Source organism: Salmo salar, chromosome 24 (assembly GCF_965601325.2).
Source record: "Salmo salar chromosome 24, fSalSal1, whole genome shotgun sequence".
NCBI lineage: Eukaryota > Metazoa > Chordata > Actinopteri > Salmoniformes > Salmonidae > Salmo > Salmo salar.
Window position 1 is genome coordinate 5,820,039 of NC_138314.1, and position 20,579 is coordinate 5,840,617.

The 20,579-nt window shown below is 42.3% G+C and overlaps 1 protein-coding gene across 1 annotated transcript in view; it reads left to right on the forward strand.

Annotated features, from left to right (window-relative positions):
- kcnt1b (potassium sodium-activated channel subfamily T member 1b) overlaps window positions 1–20,579 on the forward strand; it is an 88,386-nt gene that overhangs the window by 48,311 nt on the left and 19,496 nt on the right. Inside the window, exons 17-21 of the mRNA XM_045706785.2 lie at window positions 120–269; window positions 515–750; window positions 9,100–9,316; window positions 12,054–12,159; window positions 12,531–12,703. Of these exons, the coding sequence (XP_045562741.1) occupies window positions 120–269; window positions 515–750; window positions 9,100–9,316; window positions 12,054–12,159; window positions 12,531–12,703 (882 nt within the window). The remainder of the gene's footprint in view (window positions 1–119; window positions 270–514; window positions 751–9,099; window positions 9,317–12,053; window positions 12,160–12,530; window positions 12,704–20,579) is intronic.

A 20,579-nucleotide genomic window follows, 5' to 3' on the forward strand; every position in this document is an offset into this window, starting at 1 on the left:
TCTTCTCAGGTACTGCTTGCTATTACAGAGGGAGTCAATTAATTGCTCAATCATCTTCATCCCTGTTGGGACATAAGGCCACAATGAGTTTCCTCGACGACTTCTGTCCTTGACTACAGGGAGGGCCAGCTGTCACCAGAGCAGTGGCAGAGGACGTATGGACGTTGCTCTGGGAACGAGGTCTACCACATCCGTCTGTGCGACAGCAAGTTCTTCGGGGAGTACGACGGGAAGAGTTTCACCTACGCCTCCTTCCACGCACACAAAAAGTGAGTAGACAGGCTTACTGATTATCCTGGTAACCCAGGAATGTATCAGTCTCTGTATAAAAGACAAACCAGGATAGCCTGCAGGCGCCCTCTAGGTCCGGAGTTGTACACCACTGGATTAAACTGCAGCATATCAGATGACTGAGCCTACTCTTCATTTCTCTGGGGGTGTTGGAAAAAAGTCAGAAGGCTAATTTCTGTTCTAACCAAACGGACAATAAAGTATCTAGTCCATCTCCCCTCAGGTATGGTGTGTGTCTGATCGGGGTGAAGAGGGAAGACAACAAGAGCATCCTGCTGAACCCAGGTCCTCGCCACATCATGTCCGCCCCAGACACCTGCTACTACATCAACATCACCAAGGAAGAGAATTCCGCGTTCATATTCAAACAGGAGGAGAAAGACAAGAAGGGCATGCCGGTGACCGGGCTGTATGACGCCCCCTCCAGGCTGCCTGTACACAGCATCATCGCCAGCATGGGTGAGAAACGGGGAGAGGGATGGGTGAGTCTGATAAAGGGGTTAGTGGGGAGGGAGGAAGGGGGGGTGAGGGGAAGTCTCATGTAGAGGTAAGGGGGGGGAATGGGGGGTTCTATTATTGGAGGAAGGAAGAAGAGATTGGGGAAGATATGGCGAGGGTGAAGGAGAGGGATGACTGAGTTTTGTTTTATTTCTTCACTCTTCACTGCTGTGTATGAGTTTAGCTACACCTTTTGCCGGGTCATAGATTTCACAGTGCACCTGCTGTATGGGTCATTCCACGAAATGAGTGCCTTTTGCGTCCATTTGATATTTGAAGTAGATGTTGTGCACCAATATATATTTTTTTAAAGCCTGTTATATGTTATGGAAATTGTTATATAGGACACTCAAAGTCAGTATTAAATGAATCACTCTTTATTGTCAGCAAGCTGGAGAGGTCACAGTCAAACTTAGATGCATAAGTACCAGTCTGAAGTGAACTCTAAAAGGGCATTCCTTCAATAATCCAGAGTTGGGGCAAGGGTACAGGTCGGCAGGCAGGGTCAGGGGCAGGCAGAGTGGTCAGGCAGGCGGGTACAGAGACGGGACAGGCGAGGGTCAAAACCAGAAAGGCGAGAAAAAGAGGCTGGGAAAAAACAGGAGCTGACAGGACAAAAGCTGGTAAGCTTGACGAACAAGACGAACTGGCAACAGACAAACGGAGAACACAGGTATAAATACACAGGGGATAATGGGGAAGATGGGCGATACCTGGAGGGGGTGGAGACGAGCACAAAGACAGGTGAAACAGATCAGGGCGTGACACCTACATGATTAATTTGATCGGTTTACACATGTGACTGGCTCCGTCTATCTTAACTTAAAGAACATATGTGACTCACATTCGGTCTTATATAGTCAAATGTGAAATTGTGTTTTTTACATTTGATAAAAGTACAAAATGGTATATCATACACTGCATTTGAGGATAAATGGGAAAGTAATTTTTCTTTGAAAGTTGATGAACTTGTAAACTCACTTTTGAGAAAATCGCCTTTGAATGTTTTGGTATCTAGTGAAGCGCTCTTCTTTGTCTACACCCATTCAGCATCGTTTTCACCCTCTTAGCTTTATCCCCACCCATCTCGGAGCGCACACGTGACGCTCTGTCCGATTTGTTTACCTCTGGATAACATGAAAACAGCCTCTGTTGGCATCAATTTCATTACGCTTTTTTGCAGATGTTTACTGACACCGGCCATATTCAACGGGTGTTTTACACACATCACGTAATGTTAGCTAATGAGCCAGCCAGCTAACGTTAGCTAGTTAAACAATAATGAACAAAGTCCCAAGCTCTGGGAAACGAATAGTAACGTCCGCTAGGGAGCCAGCCAGCTAACATTAGCTAGCTAGCTAACAGTACACTTTAGCTTAAAACGTATAGCTAGCTAGCTAGGTAAACAATGAACCTAACTAGGTAAACAATGTTTAAGACCACACACGTCACGTAACATTAGCTAACGAGGCAGCTAGCTAACGTTAGCTAGTTAAACAACAATGAACAAAATGGCAACAATGCCACAGTGCTGGGAACTAACCAACCAGGTCCAATGTTAGCTAGCTAAGTTTGAAGATGTAATCCAGAGACGGGTGTTTTCACCATCTCTTTAGCTATCATACTCTAATTCCACTGATTTTCAAAACTTGATCCTCCAGAAAATGGAGAGCAACACTTATGCAGCTCCACTACACAATAAAACAAATTTAAAAGCCGCGTTTGACAGGATTACCAACAGACTGATGAGCTCAAATAGACAGATGCCTTCAATATGGCAGACCAATCCAAACTCCTCTCTTGGCATGTCCAGCCTATTCATTATCTCAGCCAATCATGACTAGTGGGAAGGTTTGCCAACTTCTGTGGCTTAACCAACAAGGCTCGTAATTTAACATACGAAAAATACGAAATGTATTCGTATTTACAGATGGCATACAAGTTTATTATTAACTTCTTTGGGATAGGTGGGACAGTAGCTACCCATCTGGCCAACATCTGGTGAAATTGCAGAGCGCGAAATTCAAATGAAATTACTATAAATATTAAACTTTCATGAAATCACAAGTGCAATACATCAAAATAAAGTTTAACTTGTTGTTAATCCAGCCAAGGTGTCAGATTTCAAAAAGGCTTTACGGCGAAAGCAAACCATGCGACTATCTGAGGACAGCGTCCAGCACACAAATGCATAACAAATCATTTTCAACTAGGGAGTTGTGACACGAAAGTCAGAAATAGCGATATAATATATGCCTTACCATTTGAGGATCTTCTGTTGGCACTCCAAAATGTCCCAGTTACATTACAAATGGTCCTTTTGTTCGATAAAGTCCGTTTTTATATCGATAAAAACTCAGTTTAGCTGGCGCGCTTCAGTCAACAATCCACTCGGTTTCCCTCCTTCAAAATGCATACAAAATGAATCCCAAACGTTACCAATAAACTTATCCAAACAAGTCAATCAACGTTTATAATCAATCCTTAGGTACCCTAATACGCAAATAAACAATAAAATTTAAGACGGAGAATCGTTATTGTCTTTTCCGGAGATAAACAAAAAGAACGCGCTGTCTCGGCCATGCGCTTGGAAACACTACAGCCAAAATGGGAGCCACTTAGAAAAACTACAACTTCTCCTTAATTTTTCCAAAAACCAGCCTGAAACTCTTTCTAAAGACTGTTGACATCTAGTGGAAGCCCTAGGAACTGCAATTGGGGACGATTTCGCCCTATTATAAAAGTGCCAGGCACTGAAATCAGTGGTATGCTGAATTGTTTTCTTTTTTTGATGGTTTGTCCTTGGGGTTTCGCCTGCCATTTCAGTTCTGTTATACTCACAGACATTATTTTAACGGTTTTAGAAACTTTAGTGTTTTCTATCCAATTATATGCATATCCTAGCTTCTGGGCCTGAGTAGCAGGCAGTTTACTTTGGGCACGCTTTTTATCCGGATGTCAAAATACCGCCCCCTATCCCAAAGAAGTTTATATATAAAAATAATTTAAAAAATGGAGGGGGTGCTGCATCACCCTCAGCACCCCTACTTCCCACGGCTAAACCTAATTTTAACCTAACCCTAGATCCTAAACCTAACCTTAAGCTAACCCTAGATCCTAACCCTAGATCCTATACCTAACCTTAACCTAACCCTAGATCCTAAACCTAACCTAACCCTAGATCCTATACCTAACCTTAAGGCACATGAAAGTTCACATGTTCAAGAAGGCATTTCTGGCAAACAAAAACGCATTTTGATTAAAAAAAATAAAGTTCAAACGGCTCTCCTGTGTAGTGGTGACTTGTGACATACGCCTAGTTTCCAGAATCTGGTCACATATTCTGGCCGTTCTGCCAGAAGTTCCTTCGGAGGGGCCCTTCCCCTCCTCTCATGACCAGACACAGACAGGAACCCTAATATTGTTTATGACACCAAAGATAAGATGCACAAAGTACATTTAATCCATTACAACCACATGAAGATTTAAATCTAAGGTTTTTATATGAATAAAGGCTTGCTAAAGTTCCAAAATTCAGCATTTTGACATGTCCCTCCGTCAACCCTGTATCACTTCTAGGAAGATTGTAACCCACTTCATCTCAAAATTTATCGAAGTTTCACCATCATTGTAAAGCCCTAGTTATTTTGTTGCTTTGACAAGTTAATTTCTGAAGATTATTATTTATTTCATGATTAGTGATTTATTTATGTCCGTCCCTCATTTTAAGGTCAACCCTGTAACTTGAACTGAATTCTCTTTTAAGATGGTGAAACTATGAATTTTTAAATATTTATTTCTAAAGAAACATTGAACAGCTAATAGTCAAATCATAGAGTACAAGCAGGTGAGCTGGTTCTACTCTTTTTGGCCATTTACTGGTGTTTTGTGGTGGAAAACTGAGCGGGTCGAGCATAACACGTCAACCCTGTTACCCATAGATAGACGGGCTAGAAATGTTATACCAATTTTTACATTTTTTATTGTGAAGCTTGCCACTCTGTTCCGCACAACAAGCTTCCATTCCCCCGTCACAAGGGGATTAATGGATGATTTACGAAGAAATCATCAACCCTGTTACGTTCAACCTTGTTACCTTATTTGGAACTTAATAGACACTTACTATAGTATTTGTTATTTATTTATTCGACCTCTTGAGATGGAAAAAATGTTTTTTATGAAGTAGAACATGTGCTCTTTCTGACAGAATGTTAAAATTTTGTGATTTTTTTTTTTTTATATATTTTTTTCTACTATCACTTGTTAAAGTTGATCAGGCCACTTTTTATGGTAAGTTTGTGCATGTTGCTACCATATCATTGTGTTCTGTATTATGTAGGGTAATTTTTGCTTTTGTTGTTGTGATTGTTAAAGCTTGATATGTTGTGTAAATGTATTTGCTGTTAGTCAGTGTTTTCTTGACAGGTTTTTGCACATCATTTTGCATCATTTTAGTTCTGTTTTTCAAATAAGCATTAACTGTCCTGTCAAAACGTTGTATGTGATACAAATGGATTACTTTTCATATAGTATGCAGTCCATATATACTTTTGACATAAGCACATCTATGTGGTTTTGCATGTGTTGTAGGGTTCCTTTACTTTCAGCATAGTGCCTTTAAAACCCTAAAGTCAGGTGATGAAGCTACTCCCCACTATTACAAGATAAAGTTTTGCCTGCATTTGTAGCCTTTCAGAAATGAGATGCAAAAGGTGGACACATCTGCTCTGAATGGATGGCTTTAGAACTTGTAATTTACCATGCTGACAATGACCTCAAGGGCATCCATCCATTCAGTGACGGCATTGAAGTAATTTTGTATTCAACTGTTTTTGTCAAGGTAGTGTATAGCACAGCTGTGACGGATACTTTATAATTCTATAGAAGGAGGGTAGATGGTACAGTGTAGATGGGTCGTTCCATGAAATGGGTGCCTTTTGGACATGCAAACTTTTAAGAAATTAACTTTAAAATATATCTCCTTTCAACATTCAATTGCATGGAAGATCAATCAATCAATCAATCAAATGTATTTATAAAGCCCTTTTTACATCAGCAGATGTCACAAAGTGCTATACAGAAACCCCAAACAGCAAGCAATACAGATCTAGAAGCACGATGGCTAGGAAAAACTCCCTAGAAAGGCCGGAACCTGGGAAGAAACCTAGAGAGGAACCAGGCTCTGATAGGTGGCCAGTCCTCTTCTGGCTGTGCCAGGTGGAGATAAGAGTACAATACTATTTAACGCCAGATTGTTCTTTTTGGACAAAAAGTTTCTTATTTTTACACTGTTACGAAGATGGAAATAAGCTGTCCATGAAATATTCCTGATATGTTGGTCAAAAGAGAGATCAGGATCCAGAGTAACGCCGAGGTCCTTCACAGTTTTATTTGAGATGACTGTACAACCATCAAAGATAGTCTAGTCCATCAAAGATGGTTTAGTCTACATAAAAACACTGTTTCCCATCTCAGGCATAAAAAATCCTATGAACTAAGAGTATTTTATCTGCATTAGTACTACAATGTCTGTCAACCCTGTTACGGACACTTATGAAACTTCCTCACTATTAAAAGCATGTTTGAGAGAAATCCCCAAAAAATTCTCATTGTTTAAGCATCCCTTGTACAAATAAACTCACATATCACACCGATAAAGTTACCATTGGGCCTCTGACAGGGTTGACAATAACAGGGTTGAAGTTTTAGGTGAAGATCGGACATTACTCCTCATGTGGTGAAAAGCATGTGACCACATAGTGTTAATGAAATAAGAAATTATACCGTTGAAGTTTAAATACACCTTAGACAAATACATTTAAACTCAGTTTTTCAAAATTCCTGACATTTAATCATAGTAAAAATTCCCTGTCTTAGATCATTTAGGATCACCCACTTTATTTTAAGAATATGAAATGTCAGAATAATAAGTGATTTATTTCAGCTTTTATTTCTTTCATCACATTCCCAGTGGGTCAGAAGTTTACATACACTCAATTAGTATTTGGTAGCATTGCCTTAAACAATTTAAACTTGGGTCAAACGTTTCGGGTAGCCTTCCACAAGCTTCCCACAATAAGTTTGGTGAATTTTGTCCCATTCCTCCTGACAGAGCTGGTGTAACTGAGTCAGGTTTGTAGGCCTCCTTGCTCGCACATGCTTTTTCAGTTCTGCCCACAAATTTTCTACAGGATTGAAGTCAGGGCTTTGTGATGGCCACTCCAATACCTTGACTTTGTTGTCCTTTTGACTTTGTTGTCATTTTGCCACAACTTTGGAAGTATGCTTGGGGTCATTGTCCATTTGGAAGACCCATTTGCGACCAAGCTTTAACTTCCGGACTGATGTCTTGAGATGTTGCTTCAATATATCCACATAATTTTCCTCCCTCATGATGCCATTTATTTTGTGAAGTGCAGCAGTCCCTCCTGCAGCGATGTGCTTCACAGTTGGGATGGTGTTCTTCGGCTTGCAAGCCTCCCCCTTTTTCCTGCAAATATAACAATGGTCATTATGGGCTAACAGTTCTATTTTTGTTTCATCAGACCAGAGGAAATTTCTCCAAAAAGTACGATCTTTATCCTCGTGTGCAGTTGCAAACCGTAGTCTGGCTTTTTTATGGCAGTTTTGGAGCAGTGTCTTCTTCGTTGCTGAGCGGCCTTTCAGGTTATGTCGATATAGGACTTGTTTTACTGCGGATATAGATACTTTTGTACCGTTTCCCCTCAGCAGCTTCACAAGGTCCTTTGCTGTTGTTCTGGGATTGATTTGCACTTTTCGCACCAAAGTACGTTCATCTCTAGGATACAGAATGTGTCTCCTTCCTGAACGGTATGACGGCTGCGTGGTCCCGTGGTACTATTGTTTGTACAGATGAACGTGGTACCTTCAGGCGTTTGGAAATTGCTCCCAAGGATGAACCAGACTTGTGGAGGTCTCCCAAAAGAAATCTTGGCTGATTTCTTTTGATTTTCCCATGATGTCAAGCAAAGAGGCACTGAGTTTGAAGGTAGGCCTTGAAATACATCCACAGGTACACCTCCAATTGACTCAAATGAGGTCAATTAGCCTATCAGAAACTTCTAAAGCCATGACATAATTTTCTGGAATTTTCCAAGCTGTTTAAATGCACAGTCAAATTAGTGTATGTAAACTTCTGACCCACTGGAATTGTGATACAGTGAAATAATCTGTCTGTAAACAGTTGTTGGAAAAATGACTTGTGTCATGCACAAAGTAGATGTCCTAACCAACTTGCCAAAACTATTGTTTGTTAACAAGAAATTTGGGGAGTGGTTAAAAAACGAGTTTTAATAACTCCAACCTAAGTGTATGTAAACTTCCGACTTCAACTGTACATACTGTATGTTCCACACATAATGAAAATATAATCAAATGTAAGTTTTCCTAGCATGAAGAATTATAAATAGACCAAAAAGAGAGAGAAGACTGACTTCCTTTTCCACCATGCTGTTCAGAAGACCCAAATGATGTCACCTGCTGTGAATAATTTATCTTGGTGGAATGGTACATTATTTTAAAGGTGTAAATTGGTTTCACTTTAAAATGAAGGACAGACAAATGCATCACAAATCTGAATATAAATAATAATATTCCGAAATTACTTTGTCAAAGCAGCAAAATAACTAGGCCTTTGCATAGATGGTGAAACTTGGAGACATTTTTGGATTAAGTGGGTTGAAAATGCTGAATTTTGCACTTTAGCAAGCCTTTAATTATATAAAACATGTGATTGAATTCTTATTGAATGTGGTCTATATTAAAGTGCACTTCATTTTAATATAACATGCTTTTAAAATAAAATGTATATTCAATATTGGTGCATCATTTCTACTTAAAATATCAAAGGGACGCAAAAGGCATCCATTTCGTGGAACGACCCAGATATTGTTGAGTAGAAGACATTAGTCTGTAAAGTCCACTAAAATTAAATGTAGAGAGGAAATATGAGTTTGATGGATGAGTGTGCCGCTTTGCGGAAGGACAAAAGACAAAGATTTCTAATTCAACCGAAAGTAATGACCGCATGGCTGCTGTGCGGGTTAATTTCAATAATAAAAAATAATCATGAGTATCATCGCTAGGCAACATCATGTGCTTAAAATGCACTATGTATAGTGTTTTAATAGGAAGTATCACCAAAGTTTTTTGCAAACAGTCAAACAGTTATCAATAAATGGACAATGTCATTGACAATGAAGTCCATCTATCTAACACTAGGGCTTTTTACACCTCAGCACCATCACATACATATAATTGTCTCACCCTCCATTCTACCACCTTTTTCAGGGACGGTAGCCATGGACCTCCAGAACCCGGCGGACCCCCCAGAGGACTGCAGCAAGCTGACCCTGCCTACAGAGAACGGGGCTGGGAGCAGACGGCCCAGCATTGCCCCCGTCCTGGAGATAGCTGACTCCTCCTCCATTTTGCCCTGCGACCTGCTCAGTGACCAATCAGAGGACGAGACCAACCACTCAGACGAGGAGGGCTCGTCGGTGTCAGAGTGAGTGTCCAATCATAGAGGAGGGGTGTAGGAGTTTCTTTGGCGGGTCGGGAATAGATTGGTGAATTGCAGTAAATTTCCTACTTGATGGATTATGACTGGGCTGTACCTAGAAACATTATTTAAATAATCTGTAGGGTTACAAGAAGTAAGAGTCCATTCAGCTCAAGGTTGAACCATATCTACTCTATCCATTCAATGACAGAAGGAGAGAGGAGGTGAGTGGGATGGATGGATGGGGGTTAGAGCGGGTGACTTTGGATTACGCTCATTTGACTTTATGTCACAAAGGTCATGGGTGTGAGATTGAAAGGATTGAGTTGGAATGTGTAGGTAATGACAAGTAACCTGTGTGGTGATGTCTTAAGGTACTGAGGTGGCATGTGGGTGATGGATGTGTCTGATGAAAGGTAGAATGCTTTTCCACCTGATATGGCTCCTTCTCAACTCATACCTCATAGATTGAGACAGGACAAGTTACTCAGATCCTATCTGTGTGTTAGAGTAGGCTAGACTACTGGATTCCTTTTTTCGTTCGTTCGTTTTCAGAATTTTTTTCTCTCTCTTTTTCTGTCTATGCCTTTCTTCCTTTCTTTCTCTCTTTCAGTGCATAACATTGAGCCCTTAGACCACAGTTACATAAATAACACTCTCTGCCATGGCATCCTGCGGCAAGAGACTGCCACTGCTCAGAACATATTGCATGTGTCTGGCTGTGCTTCTGGCAATGTCACTGGCAATGTCTGGCAATGTCACTGCTTGTCTCAGCCCATACAACCCCACTCAGCAGACAGCAGTTTAGGGCAGTCTTGGCCACTACACGCTCTCCTCTCACAGAGCAAGACATGATTTAGCCTCTCCTAGCCTCCAGGCTCTTTTATGCTCTCTGCCTTCCATGCATGGTGCATGTTTAGCTTCCATGCTTTGAGTGGTGCTGGATGTACTGCTGGCTGGAAAAGAGAGAGAGGGAGAATCCTGTTCTACAGGAGCACCATCGAGAGCATACTGTTGGGCTGCATCACAGCCTGGTATGGCAACTTCATCACCGCACACTGCAAGGTGCTTCAGCGGGTGATACGTGCAGCCAAACGCACCATTGGGTGCACACTGCATGCCCTACAGGACACCTACAACACCAGGTGTCGCAGGAAGGCCAAGAATATCATCAGGGACCCCAGCCACCCAAGCCATACCTTGTTCTCCCCGATTCAATCACTCAGACGTGGGCAGTACAGGAGCATCATGACAAAAATTGGAAGACTGGCCAATAGTTTCTACCCTTAGACCATCAGGCTGCTGAATAGCCATCACTAGTCAGCTACCTAGTCCCTGCTACTCCCCCTATGTTCATTTCCCCCCTCACACCCTCTCAACGGTCACTTACAGTGCCTTGCAAAAGTATTCACCCCCCTTGGCGTTTTTCCTATTTTGTTGCATTACAACCTATAATTTAAATCGATTTTTATTTGGATAACATGCGATTGGACATACACAAAATAGTCAAAATTGGTGGTGAAATCCAAAAAAATTACTTGTGTCAAAAAAGTCTAAAAAATAAAAAACGGAAAATTGGTATATACCCCCTTCGCGATGAAGCCCCTAAATAAGATCTGGTGCAACCAATTACCTTCAGAAGTCACATAATTGGTTAGATTGCACACAGGTGGACTTTATTTAAGTGTCACATGATCTGTCACATGATCACAGTATGTATACACCTGTTCTGAAAGGCCCCAGAGTCTGCAACACCACTAAGCAAGAGCATCACCAAGCAAGCGGCACTATGAAGACCAAGGAGCTCTCCAAACAGGTCAGGGACAAAGTTGTGGAGAAGTACAGATCAGCGTTGGGCTATAAAAAAATATCTGAAACTTTGATCATCCCACAGAGCACCATTAAATCCATTATAAAAAAAATGGAAAGAATATGGCACCACAGCAAACCTACCAAGAGAGGGCCGCCCACCAAAACTCACGTACCAGGCAAGGAGGGTATTAACCAGAGAGGCAACAAAGAGACCAAAGATAACCCTGAAGGAGATGCAAAGCTCCACAGCGGAGATTGGAGTATCTGTCCATAGGACCACTTTAAGCCATACACTCCACAGAGCTGGGCTTTACGGAAGAGTGGCCAGAAAAAAAGCCATTGCTTAAATAAAGAAAATAAGAAAACACGTTTGGTGTTAACCAAAAGGCATGTGGGAGATTCCCCAAACATATGGAAGAAGGTACTCTGGTCAGATGAGACTAAAATTGAGCTTTTTGTTCTACAGTGCCCCTGCGTGGTCATGTGATAGACAAGCCTTTGGAAAAAGGATACACTCACCCAGTCTCAATACTGTATGTAGCAATCCATCACTCCTCTGTGTGAACCTTCAATACAACAACGCTTTGAATATATACAGTACCATTAAACATTTTGGACACCTACAGAGGGTAGAGCGTACGACCCAGTTTATCACTGGGGCCGAGCTCCCTGCCATCCAGGACCTCTATACTAGGCGACGTCAGAGGAAGGCACAAACATGTTTCAAAGACTCCAGCCACCCAAGTCATAGACTGATCTCTGTGCTACCGCACGAAAAGCAGTACGGATGCACCAAGTTGTTTACGAGGCATGTGACGAATACAATTTGATTTGATTATTCAATCGATTGCCTTGTTGCTAAAGTTTTTGGTCTATTGCCTCTTCTCAAGCCTTTCTCTGAATGTGTGTTTTTGCTGTTATTTTACCTCAGCTTTGTGAAAGGATACCCTCCCAACTCCCCATACATTGGCAGCTCTCCAACCCTGTGCCATCTCCTACCTCAGAAAGCCTCATTCTGCTGCCTTCGGCTGGACAAGGTAAGTAGAGACAAGGACATGAGGCCTACTGTGCAAAAACAAACTTGTTTTTATTCTCTTGTTAAGCCACATAATCCTATTCCAAAGACGGTAAACAATTATATTGTATCCTATTGTGTTGTGCCGTGTCTAAACAATTGTATGGCTCCTCTTTTGTAAACTTGACTGTATGAATAATATAATAGAAAGTCTTTGTAGCTTTGAATAATAGAATAGAGCAGAAAAATATAATTGTATATTGCCAACACAATAGTTTATGGAAAAGTTTGTTTATGGAAACAAAAGTTGCCTTAGGATTTATTCAATAAACCTTCAACCTTCAATAAACCTTTAAACATAATAAAAAATATATTTTTCATTTTCATATCCAGGGTTGCAGACACAACAGTTTTGAGGATGCCAAGGCCTATGGTTTTAAGAACAAGCTGATCATAGTATCCGCGGAGACGGCAGGGAACGGCCTTTATAACTTCATCGTCCCTCTACGTGCTTACTACCGCCCCAGAAAAGAGCTCAACCCTATTGTACTGCTACTAGACTACCCGTAAGAAATCACTCTGCTTCTTTATAAGGGTTTTAGCTAACACATCCTTGAAACCACCTGTTTATAATGTATTTATAGTGCTATATAGGACACTCAAAGTGCATTTTAAGACTGTAAGCATTGGTAATGACTTATGGAATCTTATAAAAGCCTTTATAAATGCATAACGCAGTATTCCTGCTTATATATACTGTATGTTCTTTTCATAATGCATTACATTCAGTTGGTAAACTACTTATAAACTGGGTGGGTCGAGCCTTGAATGCTGATTGGCTGAAAGCTGTGGTGTATCAGACCGTATACCAAGGGTATGACAAAACATACCCTCGAGGGTGTGTGATATATGGCCAATATACCATGACTAAGGGCTGTGTCCAGGCACTCCGTGTTGCGTTGTGCTAAGAACAGCCCTTAGCTGTGGTATATTGGCCATATGCTGTGCCACACCTCCTCAGGCCTTATTGCTTAATTATAGCAGTAAAATACATTACACACAGATGGTAACTTTAAAAGAAAGTGTTACCAAGATGTATTGTTTGGCTACATGAAGATGAATGAAGTGTACATGAAGGAATTGCCAGTGTTACCTCAGTAGAGCGAGAGAGGGGTTATTATACAGCAGCAGCCTGGGGTTAACTTTAGTGACGTGACGCAGGTTGAGAAATGATTTCTGCATTATTCATTGCTGGCAGTGCCTCTGTTGGATTAATGGAGCACTGGGGAGCCTTCGGGTGTGTGCGTGTGCGTGCGCATGTAAGTGTATTATGTTTTTGCCACTAATTATTCAGTAGGGATTTCATTACAATAACTTCAAAAGACTCTCCAGTGAAGTTTTATTTGTGTAGATAAACAGAGAGCCATGTTGCTCTGTAATAACATACAGTCTATGGTAGGGTAGGGCTGGGCGATATGGCGCATATATATATATATATATATATATATATATATATATATATATATTTCATTCAATAATGGTAATTATCACGATATTAATCAAATCATGTTTAAAAGGGTAATTTCTGCTTCAGACTCAAGAATGCCTTAACAAACCAAAAGCTTTAATGTTTCTTATTTATTGTCAGAAGTAGAACTTACAAATAACATTTTAACTTGTAAACCCTTACAAGTCATGAGCAAGAAATACAAAAATAAAATGGTGCAAGTCAATATGCATTATAACTGTTAGCTTAATGGCACATCACAGTTGGGGTTGTTGTCTTACAAGTTACAAGCAACAAAGACAAGTCTGTCTACGGTCTCTGGCTTTAAAGTTGCCCTATGGCAGGTCACTATGTTGCCACCTGTGCTAAAAACACGCTTTGTGGGGGAGCTGGACGCAGGAATGCACAGGTAGCGCTTTGCCAGGTGGCTGACTTTGGGAATGTATTTTTGGGTAGATCTTCCACCAGTTCAGTGGATTGGTTTCACTGTCAGCATCAGGAGACTGAAGGTAGCAGCTGAATTTCTTTTCTATCAGCTGGATTTCAGTAAGACCTGTGGTGGTGGAGCATGGCTTTTTGAAAAAACTGCCCAGTGACTTTCTCTTTTTAGCTGTCAGTTGTGGTGAAAAAGCAGCAATGTCTCCCTATGCTGGGCTTGTGTTTTCATGTCCTTCATTGACCATCTCTGAGATGGCCCACCTTCTCTTTGATGTAATGTGCTTTAAACCGAGGGTCGACCAACGAGGATAAGTCCAGGAGGTCATCATATTTCTCATTCAGATAGTCCATGAATATCGTTTTGGTGGTTTGGGTAAGCTCTGTTTCACCATCATCAGGTTTCATGACCTCTGTATTGAACAGGTGTAGTACTGGCTTCAGGTAAGACACAGTGACATAAGACTCACCAGACAGAGCACCTGTGAATTCTAGGAGTGGGGTCAATGCCTGGTTAATGGACTCAAGAACATCTATATCTGTATAGGTGGGAGCTAAGTGCCGGGTCTTCTTGTCACTGGACAAGACCTGTGAAATGGCTTTCTCCTGCTCCAGTACTCTTTGCACCATCTTTTGTCGTGATCCCCACCTGGTAGGTGACTGTCACCAACTTGTGCTGGGGTAGGTTGTGTTCTGCCAGGTCTCTGCTTTCTCCACGAATAGGAAAAGGCACCTACCACTTTCTCGCATACTCCAATTGCTTGAGCCACCGTTTGTCTATTGTTTAAGAGAAATCAAGAGATTTTAATAAAATCTTCAAATCACAATAATCCCTTTTAGTTATGTACAAATGTAATATTTAACTTAATCAGTTGATGAAAAAAAAATCACTTCAATATACACAATTGACAAGGTTACTTACCAATGGCCAAGTGCAGACAATGTCCAAAACATTGCAGTCGGTTCCATTTGTTGATTTGAGCGGCCTTCACCACGTTCGCACCACTATCTGTTGTAATGCAGACCTGTCTGTCTTGACTGAGTCCCCAGGAGGCGAGAGCGTCAATGAGCCGCTCTGCTATAGCTTCACCCGTGTGGTAGTCGGGAAAGTATGATGTTTGAAGGCATTTATTTAGAAGATTCCAGTCTTTGTTAGTATAGTGGATAGTGAGGCTAATATAAGGCTCTGACGTGAGACTAGACCACGATCGGTAGTAGTAGCAAAATACGTAAAATCTGTCTTGAGCTGTTCCACAACCTTTTCCCTAAACTCGGCATATGGCTCCATGGCTATCACTGCCACTGTTTTCCCCTACATCACTAATTTTCCGTGGTTAATAGTGGCTACTCCATCACTCGAGGTGCTAAGTTGTTTTTAGTGGGCGTATACCTCTCCACGTGCATTCTGTCACTTCTCCGAACGTTCCTGCTGCGTCAGAGGTCAAATTGACTGCTGTACCTAATTATTCTATATTGACATTATCGAAAATTCATCTAAACGTTTTTAATATCGTTATTGAGGGAAGTAATTACCTTCAATTATTGATTTATCGCCCAGGCCTAGTCTATGGTAATATCAATCAATCAAATTGATTTATAAAGCCCTTTTCACATCAGCCGATGTCACAAAGTGCTATACAGAAACCCAGCCTAAAACCCCAAACAGCAAGCAATGCAGATGTAGAAGCACAGTGGCTAGGAAAAACTCCCTAGAAAGGCAGGAACCTAGGAAGAAACCTAGAGAGGAACCAGGCTCTGAGGGGTGGCCAGTCCTCTTCTGTCTTTGCCGGGTGGAGATTCTAACAGTACATGGCCAAGATGTTCAAACGTTCATAGTTGACCAGCAGGGTCAAATAATAATAATCACTGTGGTTGTAGAGGGTGCAACAGGTCAGCACCTCAGGAGTAAATGTCAGCTGGCTTTTCATAGCCGATCATTCAGAGTTAAGAGATAGCAGGTCCTGCACAAAGTAGCACGTCCGATGAACAGGTCAGGGTTCCATAGCCGCAGGCAGAACAGTTGAAACTGGAGCAGCAGCACGACCAGGTGGACTGGGGACAGCAAGGAGTCATCAGGCCAGGTAGTCCTGAGGCATGGTCCTAGGGCTCTGGTCCTCAGAGAGAAGAGAAAGAGAGAGAATTAGAGGGAGCATACTTAAATTCACACAGGACACCGGATAAGACAGGAGAGATACTCCAGATATAAGACTGACCCTAGCCCCCCGACACACAAACTATTGCAGCATAATTACTGGAGGCTGAGACGGGAGGGATCGGGGGACACTGTGGCCCCGTCCGACTATACCCCCGGACAGGGCAAACCAGGCAGGATATAACCCCACCCACTTTGCCAAAGCACAGCACTAGAGGGATATCTTGAACCACCAACTTACTACCCAGAGACCACAAAGATCTCCCCCACGGCACAAACCCGAGGGGGGTGCCAACCCGAATAGGAAGATCACATCTGTGACTCAACCCACTCAAGTGACGCACCCCTCCTAGGGACGGCATGGAAGAGCACCAGTAAGCCAGTGACTCAGCTCCCGTAATAGGGTTAGAGGCAGAGAATCCCAGTAGAGAGAGGGGAACCGGCCAGGCAGAGACAGCAAGGGTGGTTCGTCGCTCCAGGCCTTTCCATTCACCTTCACACCCCTGGGCCAGACTACTCAGTCATAGGACCTATTGAAGAGATTAGTCTTAAATAAAGACTTAAAGGTCGAGACCGAGTCTGCCTCCCTCACATGGATAGGCAGACCATTCCATAAAATTGAAGCTCTATAGGAAAAAGCCCTGCCTCCAGCTGTTTGCTTAGAAATTCTAAGGACAATAAGGAGGCCTGCGTCTTGTGACCGTTGTCATGATGTGGCCCTTTCTGGGTATAGATCGTGGCTTCTCACTCTCTCCTACACCCAGGTTCTGTTATCTCAGGTCGTAAATTCCTGGCGGAGACTCTCTCCCCCTGGCCATGCAGTATTGAGAGAGAGAGAGTTTCACAGTAGAACAAAGGAACTCCCACCAAATTCTACTACATTCCAGAATTTAAGAATTGAACAATATCCATATGTGTAAACGGTCGGTGGAGAACCCAGCTACGACCCGGTCCATTTTGTTTCATGTTTGTGACCCCATGAAAGACAACACAGCCACATTACCCTAACTCTTTTTATACAGGTTCCTCAGTTATGAGGCTTGCATCTAATTATTGTATAAAATGAATGAGTAAAGATTAAACTATTTGTGAAATTATGTGATGTTAAACCTTTTAATGTGAGAGAATTGTATTCCCTTTAAAGTTTAACTAAGCCATAGGTCCGCCCCCGTGAGCACAGACATGATCAGGCATCAAGAGAAAATTCTCTTCAGACTAAGCAAACCCACAGCGTGAGCTGTGATTGCGAATAGTTTAGACCACGCATACCTCGGTGTAAGCTAAGGTGGCACAGGTTTGAGTATCAAGACTGAGCAAACCCACAGCGTGAGCTGTGATTGTGAATAGTTATTGAATTGCTAACCATACCACGTGGAGCATTGGCTACATGGCTGGAAATGGTTAAACTCTGAGACTATCGATCCCTACAGAATAAGAGCAAATCTTGGATAATAATTACTAGTCTGCAGCTAGAAATTATGTACACCTGAGACGAGAATACCGACAACCGCCAAAACATCTATTCTAGGAGAACATTTCTGAATGGTACTCTGAAGTATCCATTCTAACCACGAAAGACTTTGATCTTCAGGGAAACAGAAAGAGAGCGAGAGACACTCTGATGAACTCTCCAGCAGACGGACCGGATTTCAACAGAGAAGATCACAATGACACATGGGCGTAAATATACACTGCTCAAAAAAATAAAGGGAACACTTAAACAACACAATGTAACTCCAAGTCAATCACACTTCTGTGAAATCAAACTGTCCACTTAGGAAGCAACACTGATTGACAGTAAATTTCACATGCTGTTGTGCAAATGGAATAGACAACAGGTGGAAATTATAGGCAATTAGCAAGACACCCCCAATAAAGGAGTGGTTCTGCAGGTGGGGACCACAGACCACTTCTCAGTTCCTAAGCTTCCTGGCTGATGTTTTGGTCACTTTTGAATGCTGGCGGTGCTTTCACTCTAGTGGTAGCATGAGACGGAGTCTACAACCCACACAAGTGGCTCAGGTAGTGCAGCTCATCCAGGATGGCAGATCAATGCGAGCTGTGGCAAGAAGGTTTGCTGTGTCTGTCAGCGTAGTGTCCAGAGCATGGAGGCGCTACCAGGAGACAGGCCAGTACATCAGGAGACGTGGAGGAGGCCGTAGGAGGGCAACAACCCAGCAGCAGGACCGCTACCTCCGCCTTTGTGCAAGGAGGAGCAGGAGGAGCACTGCCAGAGCCCTGCAAAATGACCTCCAGCAGGCCACAAATGTGCATGTGTCTGCTCAAACGGTCAGAAACAGACTCCATGAGGGTGGTATGAGGGCCCGACGTCCACAGGTGGGGGTTGTGCTTACAGCCCAACACCGTGCAGGACGTTTGGCATTTGCCAGAGAACACCAAGATTGGCAAATTCGCCACTGGCGCCCTGTGCTCTTCACAGATGGAAGCAGGTTCACACTGAGCACGTGACAGACGTGACAGAGTCTGGAGACGCCGTGGAGAACGTTCTGCTGCCTGCAACATCCTCCAGCATGACCGGTTTGGCGGTGGGTCAGTCATGGTGTGGGGTGGCATTTCTTTGGGGGGGGCCGCATAGCCCTCCATGTGCTCGGCAGAGGTAGCCTGACTGCCATTAGGTACCGAGATGAGATCCTCAGACCCCTTGTGAGACCATATGCTGGTGCGGTTGGCCCTGGGTTCCTCCTAATGCAAGACAATGCTAGACCTCATGTGGCTGGAGTGTGTCAGCAGTTCCTGCAAGAGGAAGGCATTGATGCTATGGACTGGCCCGCCCGTTCCCCAGACCTGAATCCAATTGAGCACATCTGGGACATCATGTCTCGCTCCATCCACCAACGCCACGTTGCACCACAGACTGTCCAGGAGTTGGCAGATGCTTTAGTCCAGGTCTGGGAGGAGATCCCTCAGGATACCATCCGCCACCTCATCAGGAGCATGCCCAGGCGTTGTAGGGAGATCATACAGGCACGTGGAGGCCACACACACTACTGAGCCTCATTTTGACTTGTTTTAAGGACATTACATCAAAGTTGGATCAGCCTGTAGTGTGGTTTTCCACTTTAATTTTGAGTGTGACTCCAAATCCAGACCTCCATGGGTTGATAAATTGGATTTCCATTGATTATTTGTGTGTGATTTTGTTGTCAGCACATTCAACTATGTAAAGAAAAAAGTATTTAATAAGATTATTTCATTCATTCAAATCTAGGATGTGTTATTTTAGTGTTCCCTTTATTTTTTTGAGCAGTATATATTGATTACAATTATTCCCGAATGAGTGAGCGTTCATGTGCAAAGGATTAGCATTTCAATTAAGATAATTATCAACTGTGTGTAGTGATCCCTTTTTGTCTTTCCCGCTTCTTTTTCAGTCCACACCCACTTCCCTTTATCCACCAAGCCGTCATATCGGCTTAGCTCACTAGGGAATCTTCCCTATCATTTGTTAGTAACCAATATCTACTGTTTGTTTGTTTATTCATTTCTGTGATTATTTAGTTAGTTAGTAAATAAATGATTAAGCCAATTGGTGTATGGATGATTTATAGTAAAGGCTGGGTTCATGCAGATAACCAACAATTTTCGACGTTCAGATGAGACTGACGTGAGGTTAAGAATAATTCATTAATAGAAGACTAATTGATCAGATTTTAAAATATCTGAAGAGTTATATTCGTAAAATTATAACTTTGTAATCTGAAGATTTTCCGTGGTGCCCCGACTTCCTAGTTAATTAAATTTACATGATTAGTTTAATCACGTAATAATAATTACAGCGAATTGATTTGATAAAATTCACCTTTAATGACGCCAAAGACACAACACCGTAGCGTACGTGTAGGTATGTACGGCAGGACCAAATCAGAAAGATGGGTAGGAGTCTGAAGCAGAGATACTAACACTGTCTGTTTATCTAGCCAAGTGCCACTTAACCCCTCATACAGTAGGCAGCTTTTATCATGGCAACAGTCTAATTGGCCATATTGCATATATCCTGAGTAATTATGAGGAAGCAGTATTTTGTAATCCAGTGAGCAAACAGTTAACATAATACATGTTTGTTACATACGCATTTTAGGGCATTATGTAATTCAATGCATAGCCAAAGGCGCATTGATTTGCTATGATGATTCGCTGAGGTTTCTAATTGTCTAAATTCCCACTTGTATGTACAGGTAACTGCCAAAATAAAGGAAAAGCTTGAGTAAATGAGGGATACAACATATATTGAAAGCAGGTGCTTCCACACAGGTGTGGTTCCTGAGTTAAGCAATTAACATCACATCACGCTTACACGGAACCCAAACCGGCTGCACGTTTGCGCCAT